At 46.1% G+C, this 16,302-nt stretch overlaps 1 protein-coding gene across 3 annotated transcripts in view; it reads left to right on the top strand.

Annotated features, from left to right (window-relative positions):
* rflnb (refilin B) overlaps positions 1–16,302 on the top strand; it is a 36,508-nt gene that overhangs the window by 17,788 nt on the left and 2,418 nt on the right. For 2 of the 3 annotated variants that reach the window (XM_063031216.1, XM_063031214.1), the window contains exon 2: positions 10,457–10,566. In XM_063031216.1, coding sequence (XP_062887286.1) covers positions 10,457–10,566 — 110 coding nt within the window. Of the gene's footprint in view, positions 1–915; positions 1,096–10,456; positions 10,567–16,302 lie in introns of those variants that run through there. The other variant, XM_063031215.1, reaches the window with a different exon arrangement.

The raw sequence follows: 16,302 nt of genomic DNA, 5'->3' as shown, positions 1-16,302 counted from the left end.
CACTAGGCCCAATAGGAGTTGGAAACGAGGGTTAAAGAGAACTTAAGTATATTTGCCTGTGGGTGTGTGACTATTGCAGGCACCTCTCCTCTTCAGAGCTGCACAGACAGAATGGAACAGCTACAGGTACCATTTTATATACCACCTGAGTTCCAAGGGTTTTGTGGGAATAGGGGTGTAATTTCCAGCACCCCACTTTTTTTTCCCACATGGAGTGAATTTTGAGGCTTGTTGGCAGCTGGGAACTTGCTGTACTGTAAACAATGCTATACAACTGTGGCTTCTTGGTTTAAGTATCGGCAGTGTCTTTTGTTGTGAGTGGCACAGTGGCGTATGTAGCTAGTAGAACCACTGTCTTGCATCGTCATAGACCTGGGCTTAATAAACTTCTGTCTGAGTTTCCATGTCCTCAGGGCTTCATGGGCTTCCAGTTTCTTCCCAAGTATGTGCGGCTCGGCATGGTGATATGGCACGAAACGGCTCCTCGTGTTCGGATAAGAGGGCAGTTGAGGAACATGTGGGGAGAATAAAAATGGGATTAATTAGTTGAAGTAGCTGCTTGATGTTCAGTAAGGACATGATGGCCCGAAAGGCCTCTTTCTGTGTTGTATCTCCGTCGCTGTAACTGAGCAAGAGGCTGGGAGCCCGTGAGCCAGTTTGCATTAGGGGGATCGGAGATGGAGAGGGTCAGTAGCTTTAAATTCCTTGGTGTTAACGCATCAGAGCTTCTGTTCTGGGACCAGCGCGTAAACGCCATCATGACAACACCTCCCGAACTGGCGTGCTTAACTTCACTCACCACAATCCCGAACTGATTCTATGAACTAGACTCACTTTCAAGAACTCTTTTAGAGTCAGTCATAGGAACAGGCCCTTCAGCCCATCGAGCCCATGTCAGACTATTATTCTGCCTGGTTCCATTGACCTGCAATGGAAACAACTCGCGTTCTCATTATTTTTTTTTGCACAGTTTGTCTTTTGCGCATTTGTTGTTGGTCTGCCTTTGTTTGCAACAGAAATCCTCCACAGGCCTGTGAACAGCAAACAATCCCAGTCGAAAACAGCCAGGACAGTTGGCCTATCTCACCTCTGCAGGTACTGAACACAGAATACTACAGTATAGTTGTTGTTAGTCTATCATCGTTGTCGATGAAGACCTCGACACCATTGATGGTGTCGAGACTAGCGCGTGATCTGGATTTAAGTGAGGGAGAGTTGCGCAGTGTCAGCCTCACTCTCTCTTCCCAATTCCCACCTGGATCTAGTGGCAAGACAGAGTCTAGACGGCTGGAGATGGGACTAGGAGCAGTGGATGACCAGGACGTCTTCTGTGTCTTGTCGTGCTCTACACGTTCCACGACGCTTGCAGAGACCGCCTTCTTGACCGTTGGACCTTCCATTAGTCTTGTCCGCTCAATCCACCAGACTCTGTTTTCACATGCTGGGATAGGTATCTCCCTATCTCACCGAGGGTTTGAGACCCGTCAGCTACCCTCACCTGGTTTAGCGGGCTTGTCAGAGCCGTTGCCCGGGGTGTGGCTGCTGTCGCATGCGAACAGCTACGGAGAGCCACAGGTGAGAGCTGAGTGCCAGGTGGGGACCAAAGGTGGACTAACCGCCTTGAAAAGGACGTGACATGTTCCCCCACCAGAGGTGCTACCCCTCCCTGACACCCCATACATCCCTACAGTACAGTACAGGCCCCTCGGCCCACAATGTTGTGCCAATCTTTTAACCTACGCTAAGGTCAATCTAGCCCTTCATTCCCACACAGCTTCCCCCCCTCCCCCGCCATTTTTCTGACATCCATGTGCCAGTCTGAGAGTCTCTTAAATGTTGCTAGTGTGTCTGCCTCTACCATTAGCCCTGGCAAGGTGTTCCATCACTCACCACTGTGTAATGAACGTGGTAGTGTAGAGCCTAGCTTAAGGCTTTGCAGTACCAGCGGCCCAGGGTTCAAGTCCCGCTGCTGCCTGTAATCAGTTTGTACATTCTACCCGTGGCCGCGTGGGTTTCCCTCCCACAGTGCAAAGACCTACCGGTTGGTAGTTTGATTGGCCATTGTAAATTGCCCTGTGGTTAGGCCAGGGTTAAGTGGAGGGTTGAAGGGCCAGAAGAGCCTGTTCTACACCGTATGTCAATAAATAAGTAAAATTTGCCCTGGCATCTCCCCCACCCCCTGCTATACTGTCCACCAGTCTTAAAACTTTGCCCCCTCGTACTAGCCGTTTCTGACCTGGCTGTCGCCTCACTCTGTTCTCTTGTGTATGATTTATATATAATTTTTGTACGTTTATGGTTTTTGTTTTGTGGATTCTTTTTTTGTCCTGTGGGTGCCTGTAAGAAAACGAATCTCAAGGTAGTATGTGGTGACAGATACATAATTTAGTTTGAGACGAGAAGATAAAAGTGTTTAGAAGTGTGTGAAGGAGATTAGGGATGTGAGACTGAGGATGCTGCGTCTCATTTTGGTGATGTGGGGTGGGGCTGGATGGGAACACAATAAATCCACCCCCCCCCGGCTGAAATAAGCTCGTGCCCTTCTACAATATGACCAGAAAGGAACCAATGTTTTCTGTGCAAACATTGCTCACACGATACTAATAGTGTTTTAGTGATCCTGATGCGTGACTGTTGGGAAAGCATTTTGCACAGGAAATTGTTTTTCTGCAGCCTCAAGCGAGGCTGGATTATTCCAACTTGCTGTTGCTAATGAACTCGATTCTTCAATGGCTGGATCCATTTAATACTTTGTTTAACCAAAGCAGTAGCCAGGGTTTGGTTACACTATTGATGATCTGCCTACCAAGAATTTGCATGCTGGGGTGGTGTTTGCTCTTGAAGGGACCATGCACCAAGCTCATTTTACTGTGGGGCAGCAGATAACTTGTGTGTGGTTTTGCTGTGGAGTTAGTTAATCTGGAATGGATCAGGCTGCTTTTTGATGTTCTGTCTTATTTGAACTGTAGAGGATCTTGCCTCCATGTTTGGGGGTGGGGGAAGGATTGGGACTTTCCCCCTCAAATGGTACTGTGTCCTGATGAGGGGTCTTCGCCCGAAACATCGACTGTTCACTCTTTTCCTTAGATGCTGCCTGGCATCGAACCTTGAAGTGGATGGGCTATAGTAGTTGACCCAACACCGGGTTCCATTCCTGTACCTGTAAATTGCCCGTTGAGTGTCATGTAATGGATTGAGAAGTGTGTATCAGAAGTGGCCTCACTTTTGTGTTTGTCCTTGGAGATGACTAAGAATCCTGGCCCTCAGTAGTGGGCTTTGAGATTGATTAGTGCAGCGACTCTTACTTCTCCTCTGTTCTGTAATACAGCCTGGCTCCAGATTACGAATGGGTTTCATTTGTATTGTAAAGAACAACTTCAAAAGCAAATAAGAACAATTACCAGAAGAGGGGTGAGAGGCAATATGTATTTTATGTCAGACTTTTGAATTTAATATTATGGGAGCTCATTCAAGTGTAGTGTCTATTAAGTAGTTTCCTATCATGGTGATGGCCTGTACTTCATAGACAAGTCCAACATCTTCCAGCCAAAAGAATTCTCACTGGGGTCAGGGGCTTCTGCAGAACATTTGCCCCCAGACAAGGTCACGGTAGTGGTTAGTGTGATGCTATTACAGTTCGGGGCATGCTGGAGTTCAGAGTTCAATTCCGGTGCCGTCTGTACGTCAACCCATGGAAAATGCGTGGATTTTTCCCTGGCTGCTCGATGTAATTTTTTTTTTCCCTTCCATAGACCAAAGACATAGTTGGTTAATTGGTCATTGTGAATTGTCCTGTGATGAGGTTGGGATTAGTCGGGTTTGTCCAGGGACAGCATGGCTCGAAGAGCTGGAAGGGCCTACTACACGCGCTATCGCTAAATAAATGCCAAATTGTTGTTAAAGTTTGAAAAATCTGTTTGGAGATAAACCTTGAAACTTAATCTCGTTTAGATTAAAGTCCACAAAGTACCTTTCGATCTTGGCATTAATTGGATCATAACATGTTTTTGAGACAGTTAACAGCAATGGGTTCAAGCATCGTAAACCATACAGCAGCAAATCTTCAGAGCCTTCTGAAGCCTTAGAGCTGCCTCCTGAACACTGCTTGCCATTGGGGGAAATTAAGCGGTCAATCTGAGACAACGTGAATGGGTTTTTTCCCCCTCCCTGGGGTGCCACATTCAAGGGGAGGGGAGACCCTCATTTAAAAAGCACGATTGGACTGCTCCGGCAAGATAGCAGGTGCTGGCCGAGTTAGTATTTGTCTTGCTGAAGAATTTGTGTCTTGAACTTCCTTGCAGAGGTACTAAATTTGGGTAATTTAGAAGATTGATGCATTTCTTTTTGTTTAGAGAAGGTGCTGAGTGGTTATTTTGTGACTGAGCACAAGTGGTTCTGCAGATGCTAGAAATCCGGAGTAACACGTACAAGACGCCAGAGGATCTCAGCCAGCGTTTTCCCTCTGGAAAGCAACAACCAGTCGATGCTTTGGGCCGAGACCCCTCCTCAGGACTGGAAAAGAAGGGGGCAGAAGTTGGAATGAGAAGGTGGGGAGGAGTACAAGTTAGAGCCAGGTGGATGGGATGAAGTGAGAAGCTGGGAGGAGATGGGTGGAAAAGGTCAAGGGCCAAAGAAAAATTTAGCTGAAAATTTAGTTATTTTGTGACGTCACTAATCAGGATCAGTTTTTTAAAAAAAGTGCTAATCCTAGGAAATGATTGTGCAATTGATCTGTTGGCCTGTTTTATTTATTAAATTTGCCCACTATGTTGGGTTTTAGAATTGAGGTGCTTCAGGATGGACGGTAGTGTTGATGTGAACAGGATCCATGTCCCGTGATCAAATTAACCCAAATATTGATGATTGATGGATGCATGCATGCAGTCAGTCTGGAAGAAGTACCGAGGCAGGCTGGTGGCGTCTGACCCGGCTTGAGCCCATACGCCTCGCCAGACTTGACCCGACCTGAACCAGGTCCTGCTGTGGCCAACTAGGGAACAATGTGATGACTGCAGGCTATTTTAAGTGAAAATATTGATTGAGGTCTTGATGCAGATCATTTGTCACTTTGCAATTATTGTGTGCCTTCAGTGAACCTACGGTTAACGTACGATTCCCCTCGAGGGACCCGACGTCTGTGAAGCTGCCAGAAGTGAGGCCTGCAGTAACCCCCTCCCCACCAGACATATTACCAAAATCAGATAAGTAGGTCACAAAACTGTTTCTCAGAGCTTGCTGGCTCTGAGCAACTGTGGTATAAGAAATAAACGTGGAGTATTTGTAGTTCATTGGCACAGATATGACACTGAAATTCAGTTTTGACCTGTGTGTGAGGTCACTTAAGTGCTTGGGAGTTGCAAACTGCTTTCCCGTACTACACTAAGGTTCTAGTCCACTTTTCCACTGCTATTCTTGGAGTGAGTCCTGGGATATTTTCTGGGACAAAATATAGAATTTGGATGATGCGGTATCAGATGTTCTGCTCACTGGAGTATCTTACTCATTTTTTTTTGCCCCTCCCTCTTTCTACCTGGAGATGAAGCCATATGGACTATTTCTCCCTCAGAACTACAGGTGTAATTTAGAAAATCGTCCCCCCTTTTTTTTCCATCCTGCTGACATAAGACCATTTGGCCCATTAACTATATGATAAGCCACTAACTTGTGGTGACTTTCCCCCACACTTCTCTCTGGGTTCTGCCATCCTCGGATGCCACTGGAATGCTAGGTACCCCTGGCATTTTCTGTTTTTGTTTCAGGTGCCCAGCATCTGCACAGCACATGGCATAGCTTGAAGGCTGATGCCTCTCCGTTCCAGTGACCTGGGTTCAATCCTGGTGATACACACACACAGACACACACTATTGTTCTTTTTCCTCCATCCCTGCTGCTTTCTGCAGCTTAAAGTATACAGTCAGTGGCCCCTTTATTGGTTACACCTGTTCGTTAATACAAATATCTAATCAGCCAATCATGTGGCAGCAACTCAGTGAATAAACGCAAGCAGACGTGGTCAAGTCGTTCAGGCGAAATATTAGAATGGAGAAGAAATGCAATCTTAGTGACTTTGACAGTGGAATGATTGTTGGTGCCAGACAGGGCGGTTTGAGTATCTCAGAAACCGCTGATCTCCTGGGATTTTCATGTGTAACAGTCTTTAGAGTTTATAGAGAATGGTGCAAAAAAACCAAAAACCATCCAATGGAGTGATGTTCTGAGGGCAAAAATGGCTTGTTAATGAGGGAGGTCAGAGGAGAATGGCCAGACTGCTTCAAGTTGACAGGAAAGTGACCAACTCAAATAATCGTGCCTTACCAGAGTGGTGCGCAGAAGGTCATCTCTGAATGCACAGCACGTCAAACCTTGAAGTGGATGGGCTACAGCAACAGGAGACCACAAACATCCACTCAGTTTATGACTTGTCTTCTCTTTCCCAATACCGAAGGGTTATCAACCAGGGATGCTGCCTGACCTGTCGGCTAGCCACAGCATCTCGAAGACCCAGTGACACGGACGGGTGACGAAGGGACGTCAATGGATGTTGGGCTGCCTCAGGTTGGTGCATCCTGGGATCAGGTGCCCGTGCAACCAGGAGGTACAACCGTGTCACTGAGCCCTGATTCGGAGGAGTGGGGTTGTGGGTCCTGTCACTGGCTAGTCCAGGAATCTTTGGACTATCAGAAGTTGAAGACCCAAGCCTGGAGGCCTAGAGGACTGTCCGTGTGGGTAGGAGGGAAGAAGGAAATGGGCTTATTTTGCTGCTGTTGTGTTGTGCTCTGTGTTGTCCAGCCAAGGGGACATTCTTGGGTTGTGTTAGTTAATGCAAATGGCATATTTCACTTTGTTTTGATGTACAGATGATAAATATATGAATCTGAATCGGTGCAGTCTTCTATCAGCTGCTGAATAAGAGAGGAAATGACCTGTAACTTCCGATGGCTGGACCTACGATGTTGGGGAATTTCAGATCAGGACATCTTTACCTGGACGGTGTTTTGGCATGTCAGAGGCCTAAATGCTCCCTCATTATACTCAGGTGATGGTTGTTCCCCAAGAGACCATTTTACTGAGTGAGGATTGAATGGAAACTTAGCTGACTCTTGGGCCGGAGAGTAGCACAGCTCTGATTACTTACCGACCTGCAGAAACAGCCTCAACACAGCAGGTCGCAGGCTGACAGCTCTGCTAATAGACAAATAGTGGAGCCTAATAATTAAGGGATAATCGGGGAATGCTGGCATGTTTATTCTGGGGAAATTGCCTTTGAATTACCGATAATTGTGCCTTGTCAGAGGAGATGAAGAGTGACAAACTGGTAATTACCTGGTGCCCTAAAGTATGTAACCAATTAGGATTTGTTGTAGATATAATGCAGCAATGCTTTTATTGCCTGTTGAACAACTTCAGTCATTCCATTTTCTTGGCAGTAGAGGCAATCTCCTTCAGAACAAGTGATGCAGAGCGGATCAAGGAAAGGCTATTTGGCTTGTCAGCTCTGTGCTTTGACGGATTGGTACGATATGCCCACTGGGCCTAAAAGCTGTGTTGATTGCCTTGTCCAGCAATACGCATTTGTTGGGGAAAAAAGAGGGGATTGTTATTTGTGACTATAATGGGGACAGTAGGTGAGGAACTGAAACCTAAGTGAGCTCTGACAGCAGTACTCTGTCACCCTAGCCCACGAACGAAAGGAAAGCGAGCAAAAGCTTCCATGCCCACAGGTCAGAGCCAGCCCGTGTCCCGTGCACATTCGCCCTGACCCTCAGCATTTCCAGCCTGTCGGCTTTCCTCAAGTCCCTCTTTCTCCCGCCCATTCTTTGTCTCAAACATTCAGGTCGGAGCTGGTAGACTAATTGCCTTCCCAGTCATTGATGGATTCTCGGATTGGTTATGGAGGTGGATTTTTTTTTTGCACTTCAACCCCAGCTGCTCCAAGTAAAGTGAAACAGAGCCCCCCACTCCTCCCCCCCAGTCCAGTTAGTGTTGCACTATCTGTGTTTGGACCTTGATGAATTAATGGTAAAACTCCACCTGTAGTGATGTATCTGGAATAAAACCCTTAAATACCTCATCATCTACTTGAAGCCCAACATAAACGGCATTGAAGAGTTTATTTTCCCGGGACACTTTGCTCTTTTTGCCTGCCCGACCCACACCCCTGTTTACTGTCCCAGGGCCGAGAGGTATCGGGAGGTCTTGTCTCAGTATTGTCAATAGGCTTGGACTTCAAAGTTCTAATGTTGCAAGTGAATTGGTGGATGTGGAAAGCATTGGGAGTGATCAAATTGTTGGGGTTGCCCTGGTCATCCCTGATCACTTTTCTCCCATTCTTGTTTGGAACAGTATCAATGTTGGAAGGATGGTTATGTCTCCATAGTCATTGTTTCTTCTTGAAGACAAGATGTTCTTGGACAAAATGGTTATTCGTTTTGAACTCCTGTGAAAGGCGGTGACTGGTAATGCCTTCAAAACCTAGGTGTCCACTAAGCTGGTGAAATCTAAAACTTTGACAAAGTTCTGTAGATACAGTATAGAGTATACTAACTGGGTGCATCACAGTCTTGTACGGGAACGTCAGTGCCTAGGAATGGGTACAGAAGTGGTGAATCAGAATTGGGTTTAAAGTCACTGGCTGATGTCATGAAATTTGTTGTCTTGCAACAGCAATAATAAACAGTGGGGAGGGCTTCGCCTGTGGTGGACTGAGGGCATTTGCGAGGAGTTCTGTTGCAAGATGGCAGCATCTATCATCAAGGATCCCCACCATCTGGGCCATGCTCTCTTCTCACAGTTACCATCGGGCAGGAGGTAATGGAGCTTTTGGCCCCACACCAGCAGGCTCCGGAATAATATTACCCTTCAGCCATCGGGTTCCTGAACTGGTGTGGATAAGTTCACTCACCACAACACCGAACTGTTCCACAACCTACAGACCAACGTTCTCTCTAATTTACAGCTGAGCGGACCAACCATTGCTCTGAGCAGGAGATTTCTACTCTGCCTGAAAATTACGCGGCACTTTAATTTTTAGTTTTTTGGTTTTTTTAAATATACAAACTGTAATATTTAGAACGACAATTGAAAAATCACTTATGAAAGGATATAATGAAATGCAGTACAACAAAGAAAATCTTTTACGCTTTGTAAACTTTTTTAATTACAAATTTATTTTCTATAAACACTGTCCAGATTAAGTTTGCACTCAGGTGAAAAATGTGTTTTAATCCTCATTAGATCACCCAAATGTTCCACTTCTAGTCAGTTTCTGAATTTGTATTTGATTGAATTTATCAGACTGAATCCACATTTGCAGTCAGCACTAGAAGATTGAAATGTTCGAAAGATGTCAACAAGAATTGGCAGTTCTTCAAATTCTTCGTTTCAACAGCTTAGTGAATGTCTTAATTGAACCAGTCTTGACTTACCCAGAGAAGACATATTTAAAATCAGTATTGCTGAGCTAGTTTGAGGCAAGCTTCTGTCTTAGTTTGTAATAGTAGCTAGGTATTTTGTTTGTCAGTGGTACAATATTCTCTTTTCCAAATTCAAAACTGGGTCAAAAGCTTGCCATTCCCTTAACTCATCAGCAGGAAATTTATTATCCGAGTGACAATACCCATGTTGAATGGATTGAATAATAGGCGCGATATCAACATCAGAACTTGTAAGTGCAAGTAGGTCTTAAACTTTGTCAATTGTATCGACACGGCAACAAAGGCTATGTGTGTGGCAGCATTTCGGTCACTGTGCGGCCACCGACCGATGCCGCTTGGAGGGAACAGTGCTACAGACTCACTTTCAAGGACTCTACAACTTGTGCTCTTAGTTTTACTTAGTTATTTGCACAATTTATCTTTTGTATATTGTCGGTCATCGTGGTTTTTCATAATTCTATTGTATTTGTAAATGCCAACAAGAAAGTGAATTTCAGGGTAGTATATGGTGATGTACATGTACTTGGTTAATAAGTTTACTGTGACTCACTTCACGGTAGATGAGGTGTAATTATGAGGGTCCTGAGTCACTGGAACTTCCTTCCTCAAAGATCAGCGAGTACAGAATGTTTGGATTTGTTGGCAGCTGTGTTGGACTCGTTACATGTCATTTATTTGTACAGTTTATCTTTCGCACATCAGTTGTTTGTCAGTCTTTGATGTAGTTTTCCAATGATCCTATTGCATTTCTTTATCCTGCTGTGAATACCTGAAAGAAAATCCATATCAGTACATGGTGATATATACATATTTTGATCATAAATTTACTATGAACTTTTAAACTTAGAACTTTGAGCAAGAAGGTGGATCACTGGCTGCTGGAGATGGGGTGGGGGGAGGAATGCAGAGCTGGCTTTGTTCAGATTAGCCGCTGATTTGTTGAATGCGTGAGTAGACTCTGGTTCAAGTGGCCTACCCTTTTGTTTGTATGTTCATTTATTTTCCTTTTTCTTTCTTTGTAGGACCCTTTGATTACTTCCACTTTCCAGAATGCTGGCCTTGGACCGAGACTCCACCCACTCTCGTTCGGAGAAGGAGTTGAAGTTGACCCTCTGCCACCGAAGGAGATCAGGTGATTAGTGGGTTCCCCCTCTCTCTGACCGGTCGAGATGTCCGTGGATCGCTGATGCACGGCCGAAGGCTGTTGGTCTGTTCGGGTGGTACAGTAGTGTGGTGGCTAGCTTAACGCTTTGCGATGTCAGCGACTGGGGTTCAACGCTCTGTCTGTACGTACTCCCTGTGAACAGCTAGTTTCCTCTGGGTGTCCCAGGCTCCCCCACATTCTATCGAAGCAAGGTCAGTAAGTTATGGGAATGCTAGGCAGCTGCCAGAAGCACAGCGATACTCGTGGGCTCCCCAAGCAGATCCTCAGACTGTCGGAGGAAATCCACACATTTCACGGGGAGGATACACAGACTCCTTACCAGACATCCCACCCTGCAAAAACTCATTTCAGGGAGGTAGCACCATCAATTTGCGGGAGACTTCCAGGAGAGGTGGGATGTCTGCAATAGAGTAGCTCCTTAGCAGCTAGCCAGCTAGTTTAAATGACGTTAGCTATGCTAATGAACGAATGACACCTGTTAAACTCACCTCAACATGTCTTTTACAGTCTTAACCCACCATGGGCAATAGAAAAGTCACTGTTGCAAACAGTGCAGTGAGCAACACTGTCATTATTTTGCCCCCTATTAGGCAGGGGTACACTTTAGTGTAGTCTGGGGTGACGTACGTTTTTTTTTGGAACACTCTGCAATGGCGTGCTCTCGCTGGTGCTCTCTCTCTCGTCGCTGGCGCGCTCTTGCTCGCACGCTCATTTGCCTTCACTCTCGCTCTCGCGCGCACACTCTCTCGTGGTCGCTCGCTCGCTCTCCCTCGCTTGCTTGCGCTCTTGCTTGCCTTCACTCTCGCTCTCGCGCGCACACTCTCTCTCGTGGTAGCTGGCGCGCTCTTGCTCGCACGCTCGTTTGCCTTCACTCTCGCTCTCGCGCGCACACTCTCTCTCGTGGTCGCTCTCGCGCTCTCTTTTGCTTTTCTCTCGCTCGCTCTCAAAAAACTTGATTTCCATGATATTGTATATAATTTGCGGGCATCAGGGAGCCACTATTAATATGCGGGAGACTCCCGGAAGTTCCGGGAGAGGTGGGATGTCGGCCTTACAGATGATGGTGGAATTGAATTCTGAACTCCGATGCCCCAAGCTGTGTAGTGTCGCACTAACCTCTACACCACCATGGTGCCCATGTGCAGCTGAAGGGAAGGTGAGAAAAACCTGCTGGACCAGATGAACGATAAGGGTCCAGAGCTTGTTGCCCAGAAGGGAGATGGATAGAAACACCTGACTACTGTCTGAATGAACTCTTGAAAACCCATTTAAGAACCCGGACTCTGAGCCGGTTAGTGGATTATCCCAGACATCTCACTTTTAAACATGTGCTTTATTTGTTTGTGTTCAGTGTTGCGGTGAGTGAATTTTTCCACTCTGGTTCAGGAGCCTGATAGTTAAAGGATAGTACCCGCCACTTGTCTGTTGTTTCCTTTGGTCTGTCTGTTCTGTCGCCACATTCCTGATATTGATATTGTTGGACTATGTCAAGATTTCAATTTTATTGATTTCTGGGTTCCAGTTCATTGGCATCGCGTGAATGAAAACCTAACCAGCCCAGCCTCACCTTGTGCGTCATCCTCACCCCACAAACACTCAGCTGCTGTTATCTGATGAAATAACATGTTGCATCTTGTGTGTTGTTGTTTTTTCTCTCTTTCTCTCTCACCCACCCATTGGGCCCCAGCATGACTCCTAAGTTACTCATCCATGTGGGTGTTTTTCCCGAGTTAATGCCTTTAGCGATGTGAGTCAAGTGTAGTTTGTTTGAGATAACGGGTTGCTTCTGTTAACCCTTCTTGTTGAAAAATGTGCTTTTTTTTGCCTGTTGAGCAACATTATGCTTCAGAAATAATCTGCGGTTGCTGAATATGGAATGGAAAACATTGAATACTACAGTACTTTACAGACCCTTTGGCCCACAATGTGTGCTGTCCTTTTAACCCAGTCTAAGATCAATCTAACTTTTCCCTCCTACATAACCCTCTCTTTTTCTACCTTCCATGTGCCTATCTAAAAGTTTCCTAAATGCCCCTTGCGTATCTAACCCCACTACCACTCATGGGAGGATGTTTAATGCACTTCCTTCCTAGCGTGTCGCACCAGACAGTCAGCCGTTCTTGTCTGGTGCGTAGTGTCAGGATTGGTCTCCTTTCGGATTAACCGGGTCATGATATGAACATTCCTGACTCAACCCTTGTTTTTTACGAGGCTAGCTCAACGCTCAACCCAGCACGGATGGAAAGTGTGCCCGGGGGGGGGCGGCGGGGGGGGGGGTGTGGAGTGGCAGCCCGACTTGGATTCAAACTCGGGAGCCTTCGCTCCGGAGTCCAGTGCTGATACCACTGCGCTACCAGCCGGCCGTTTAATGCACTGAATTCTGTCTTTTTTTAAATAAAAATTAATTCTAGCAACCCTACTGTATTTTCCTCCAATAGCTTTAAAATTGTGCCTCCTGTATTAGCTACTTCTGCCCTGGGGAAAAGGTTTGTCTATCCACTTGATCTATGCCTCTTATCTTGTGCATCTCTGTCAATTCACCTCTCATCCTCCTTCGCTCCTAAGAGAAAACCCCTAGCTTGCTCAACCTATCCTCATTGAGACATGCTCTCTTATCCAGGCAGCGCCAGGTAAACCTCCTCTGCACTCTCTCTAAAGCTTTTACACCCTTCCTATGATGAGGTGACCAGAACTGAACACTACTCCCAGTGCACATCCAGCACCATTCACTGATTATGTACTGTACTTGCAATGACGTCAGGACTGCTAGATTCAAAAACAGTTATTTCAAGTTCAAGTTTGTCACTCAGCTGTATACATGTATACCACCAATTGAAACAGTTCTTCCAGACCAAGGTGCATAACGCAGTACATATAACTCACACACATAGTACTATTACCACAAATAATAAGGTGCATTTATGATAAAAGTTTAAAAAGTAAAATAGTATAACGCCACTGGTACTTCAGATGTGATGAGACCTGCATGGTGACAGGGAGTTCAGTGCTCTTACAGCCTGGGGAAAGAGGTTGTTTCGCATCCTGATGGTTCCTGTCCTAATGTTACGGTACCCCCTGCCTGACGGTAGGGGGTCAAAGAGATTGTTGGTTGGATGGGATGGATCTTTGCCCATGTTAAGGGCCCTGCTTATGCAGTGCTCCTGATAATTATCTCTGGATGGAAGAGGGACCCTGATGAACCCCTCAGTAAACCTTGAAATCCTTTATAGGGACTTGTGGTCAGATGCCTCGCAATTCCTAGATCAGGCAGTGATGCAGCTGGGTGGGACACACTTGACGATGCTCCTGTTTTTTAAAAAAAAAGGTTAAAATTGGGGCAGGGGAGGACACCACACCCCAATCTCCTCAGGAAGTGGAAATGCTGCGGTGCTTTCTTGACTAAAGAGGTGGTGTTGAAGGACCAGGTGAGATCGTCTGCCCACAAACTTGGTGCTGCTAACTCTCCACGGAGGAGCCGCATACGTGCCAGTGAGGAGTGGTCAGCCCGCGCCTTCCGAAAGTCCACAGTCACCTCTTTGGTCTCGTCCACGTTGAGACTCCAGCTGTTGTGCTGGCACCATCGTACCGGCTCCTCGAGCTCCTCTCCACATGCCGTCTCGTCCTCCTTGTGGCCGGGGCCAGTCCCGGTCGTGTCATCAGCGAGCTGGATGAATCAGTTCAAATTAGATCTAGTGGTGCGGTCGTGCGTCAGCAGTGTGAAAAGCAGCGAGCTGAGAGCGCAGCCCGGTTGGGGGAGGGGGTACCAGTACTAGGTGTGATGAAGCCCAAATAATAAGGCTGTTCAACACCTCCACCCACCACTACTTTATCATTTCCTCCCAGTCACCTTGGGTACAGACACTCCTGTAACGTGGATCACTTTATGGACATACAAACAATCGATGTATCTTATGTATTTGTATTTACTATGCTTTTTTATTATATTTTTGTGCTGCATCAGATCCGGACTAACAGATTTGTTTCCCTTTACACTTGTATACTGGAAATGGCATTAAACAATTTTGAATCTTAAACAATCTTGAATTTAAAAAAAAAGTGTTTGATGTTCTGCTTTCTATATGAACAGAGGGTAATAGGCACAGACCAGATATAGATAGATACTATATTGATCCCAAAGGAAATTGGGGTCACAGTAGCATTACAAGTGCACAGATGTACACCTATTAGAAGAGAAGTAAGAAAGAATTAAAAAAAAACGTCATTTTAAACAGTGTAATTGGGGGTTCTGGTCACTTCCCCAGCTATAGGTTGACTCATTATAGAGCCCTAATGGCCAAAGGTAAGAATGACCTCATATGGCACTTTTTGGAACAGCACAGCTGTCTTAGTCTATTACTAAAAGTTCTCCTCTGTTCAGCCAAGGTGGCATGCGGAGGGTGAGTTCCTCGGCATCCACATCACCGAGGACCTCGCGTGGTCTGTACACACCAGCTGAGTGGTGGAGAAAGGCACAACAACACCTTTTTCACCTCAGACGGTTGAGGAAGTTTGGTATGGGCCCCCAGATCCTAAGAACTCTTTACAGGGGCACAATTGAGAGCATCCTGACTGGCTGCATCACTGTCTGGTATGGGGACTGTACCTCCCTTAATCACAGGACTCTGCAGAGAGTGGTACAGACAGCCCAGCGCATCTGTAGTTGTGAACTTCCCACTATTCAGGACATTTACAAAGACAGGTGTGTAAAAAGGGCACGTAGGATCGTTGGGGACCCAAGTCACCCCAGTCACCCCAACCACAATCTATTCCAGCTGCTACCATCCAGGAAACAGTACTGCAGCATAAAAGCCAGGACCAGCCAGGATTTTCTGAAGGGATCTTTGTTCTATCACAGCCTCCAGTGTGTCCACTTTGCCTCCTATAACAGATTAAGCCTTTCTAATCAGTCTATTGAGCCTGTCGGCATCACCAGTGTTGATGCCGTTGTCCCAGTACACTACTGACAACATCAGACTGGTAGAAGATGTGAAGGAGAGGGTCTGCATACTCCAAAGGACCTCTCTCTCCTCAGGAAGTAGAGGCAACTCTGGCCCTTCTTGTACACAGCCTCTGTATTGGTGCTCCACTCAAGTCTGTCATCCAGGTACTTGTAGGTCCTCACCACATCCACATCGTCACCATCAGTAGTAACAGGAAGCAGTGCTGGCTTGGTCTTCCTAAAGTCCATCACCATCTCCTTCATCTCCAGTGGATGTTGGTGGGAAAGCTCAAATTGCCTGTCTGCTTTGACAAAAGTTTACAGTTGTGAATGTAGTGGGATTTGGATTCTGGCATTTGTAGTATCTGACTTCTGGAACTGTCCAACCAGTGGGCAACGCTGTTGATGTAGAAGTGCTGTACAAATGCTTCTGGACTGGCTTGACTGACGGGCCTTTCAATGATTCAGTTATAAACGTAGGCTTTGCTAAATGTGTTCCCCAACCTCCCATCCCATGGGAGGGTTGCAAAATTGTCTTCTGTGATAAGATGAGCCACGATACTAGTTTTTAAATATAATTGGCTTGGAATCCGCCATAAAGATTATTTTCCATTATTGAGTAAAATTCCCATAGCAGCTGTTTGTCTGGGTTGCTGTTCATTGCTGATGTGATGAAAGTGAGAGAGAGCAGTGGGTCATGGGCATGTTGACTTCTAAACCCAGGGAGGGGAGGAAAAAAAGCCTTTAATGAATGAACCGTCCTT

This window comes from Mobula hypostoma, chromosome 23, assembly GCF_963921235.1.
Source record: "Mobula hypostoma chromosome 23, sMobHyp1.1, whole genome shotgun sequence".
NCBI classification, from domain to species: Eukaryota; Metazoa; Chordata; class Chondrichthyes; order Myliobatiformes; family Myliobatidae; genus Mobula; species Mobula hypostoma.
Note: the sequence above shows the minus strand (reverse complement) of the source record. Positions and strands in the feature narration are given on the sequence as shown.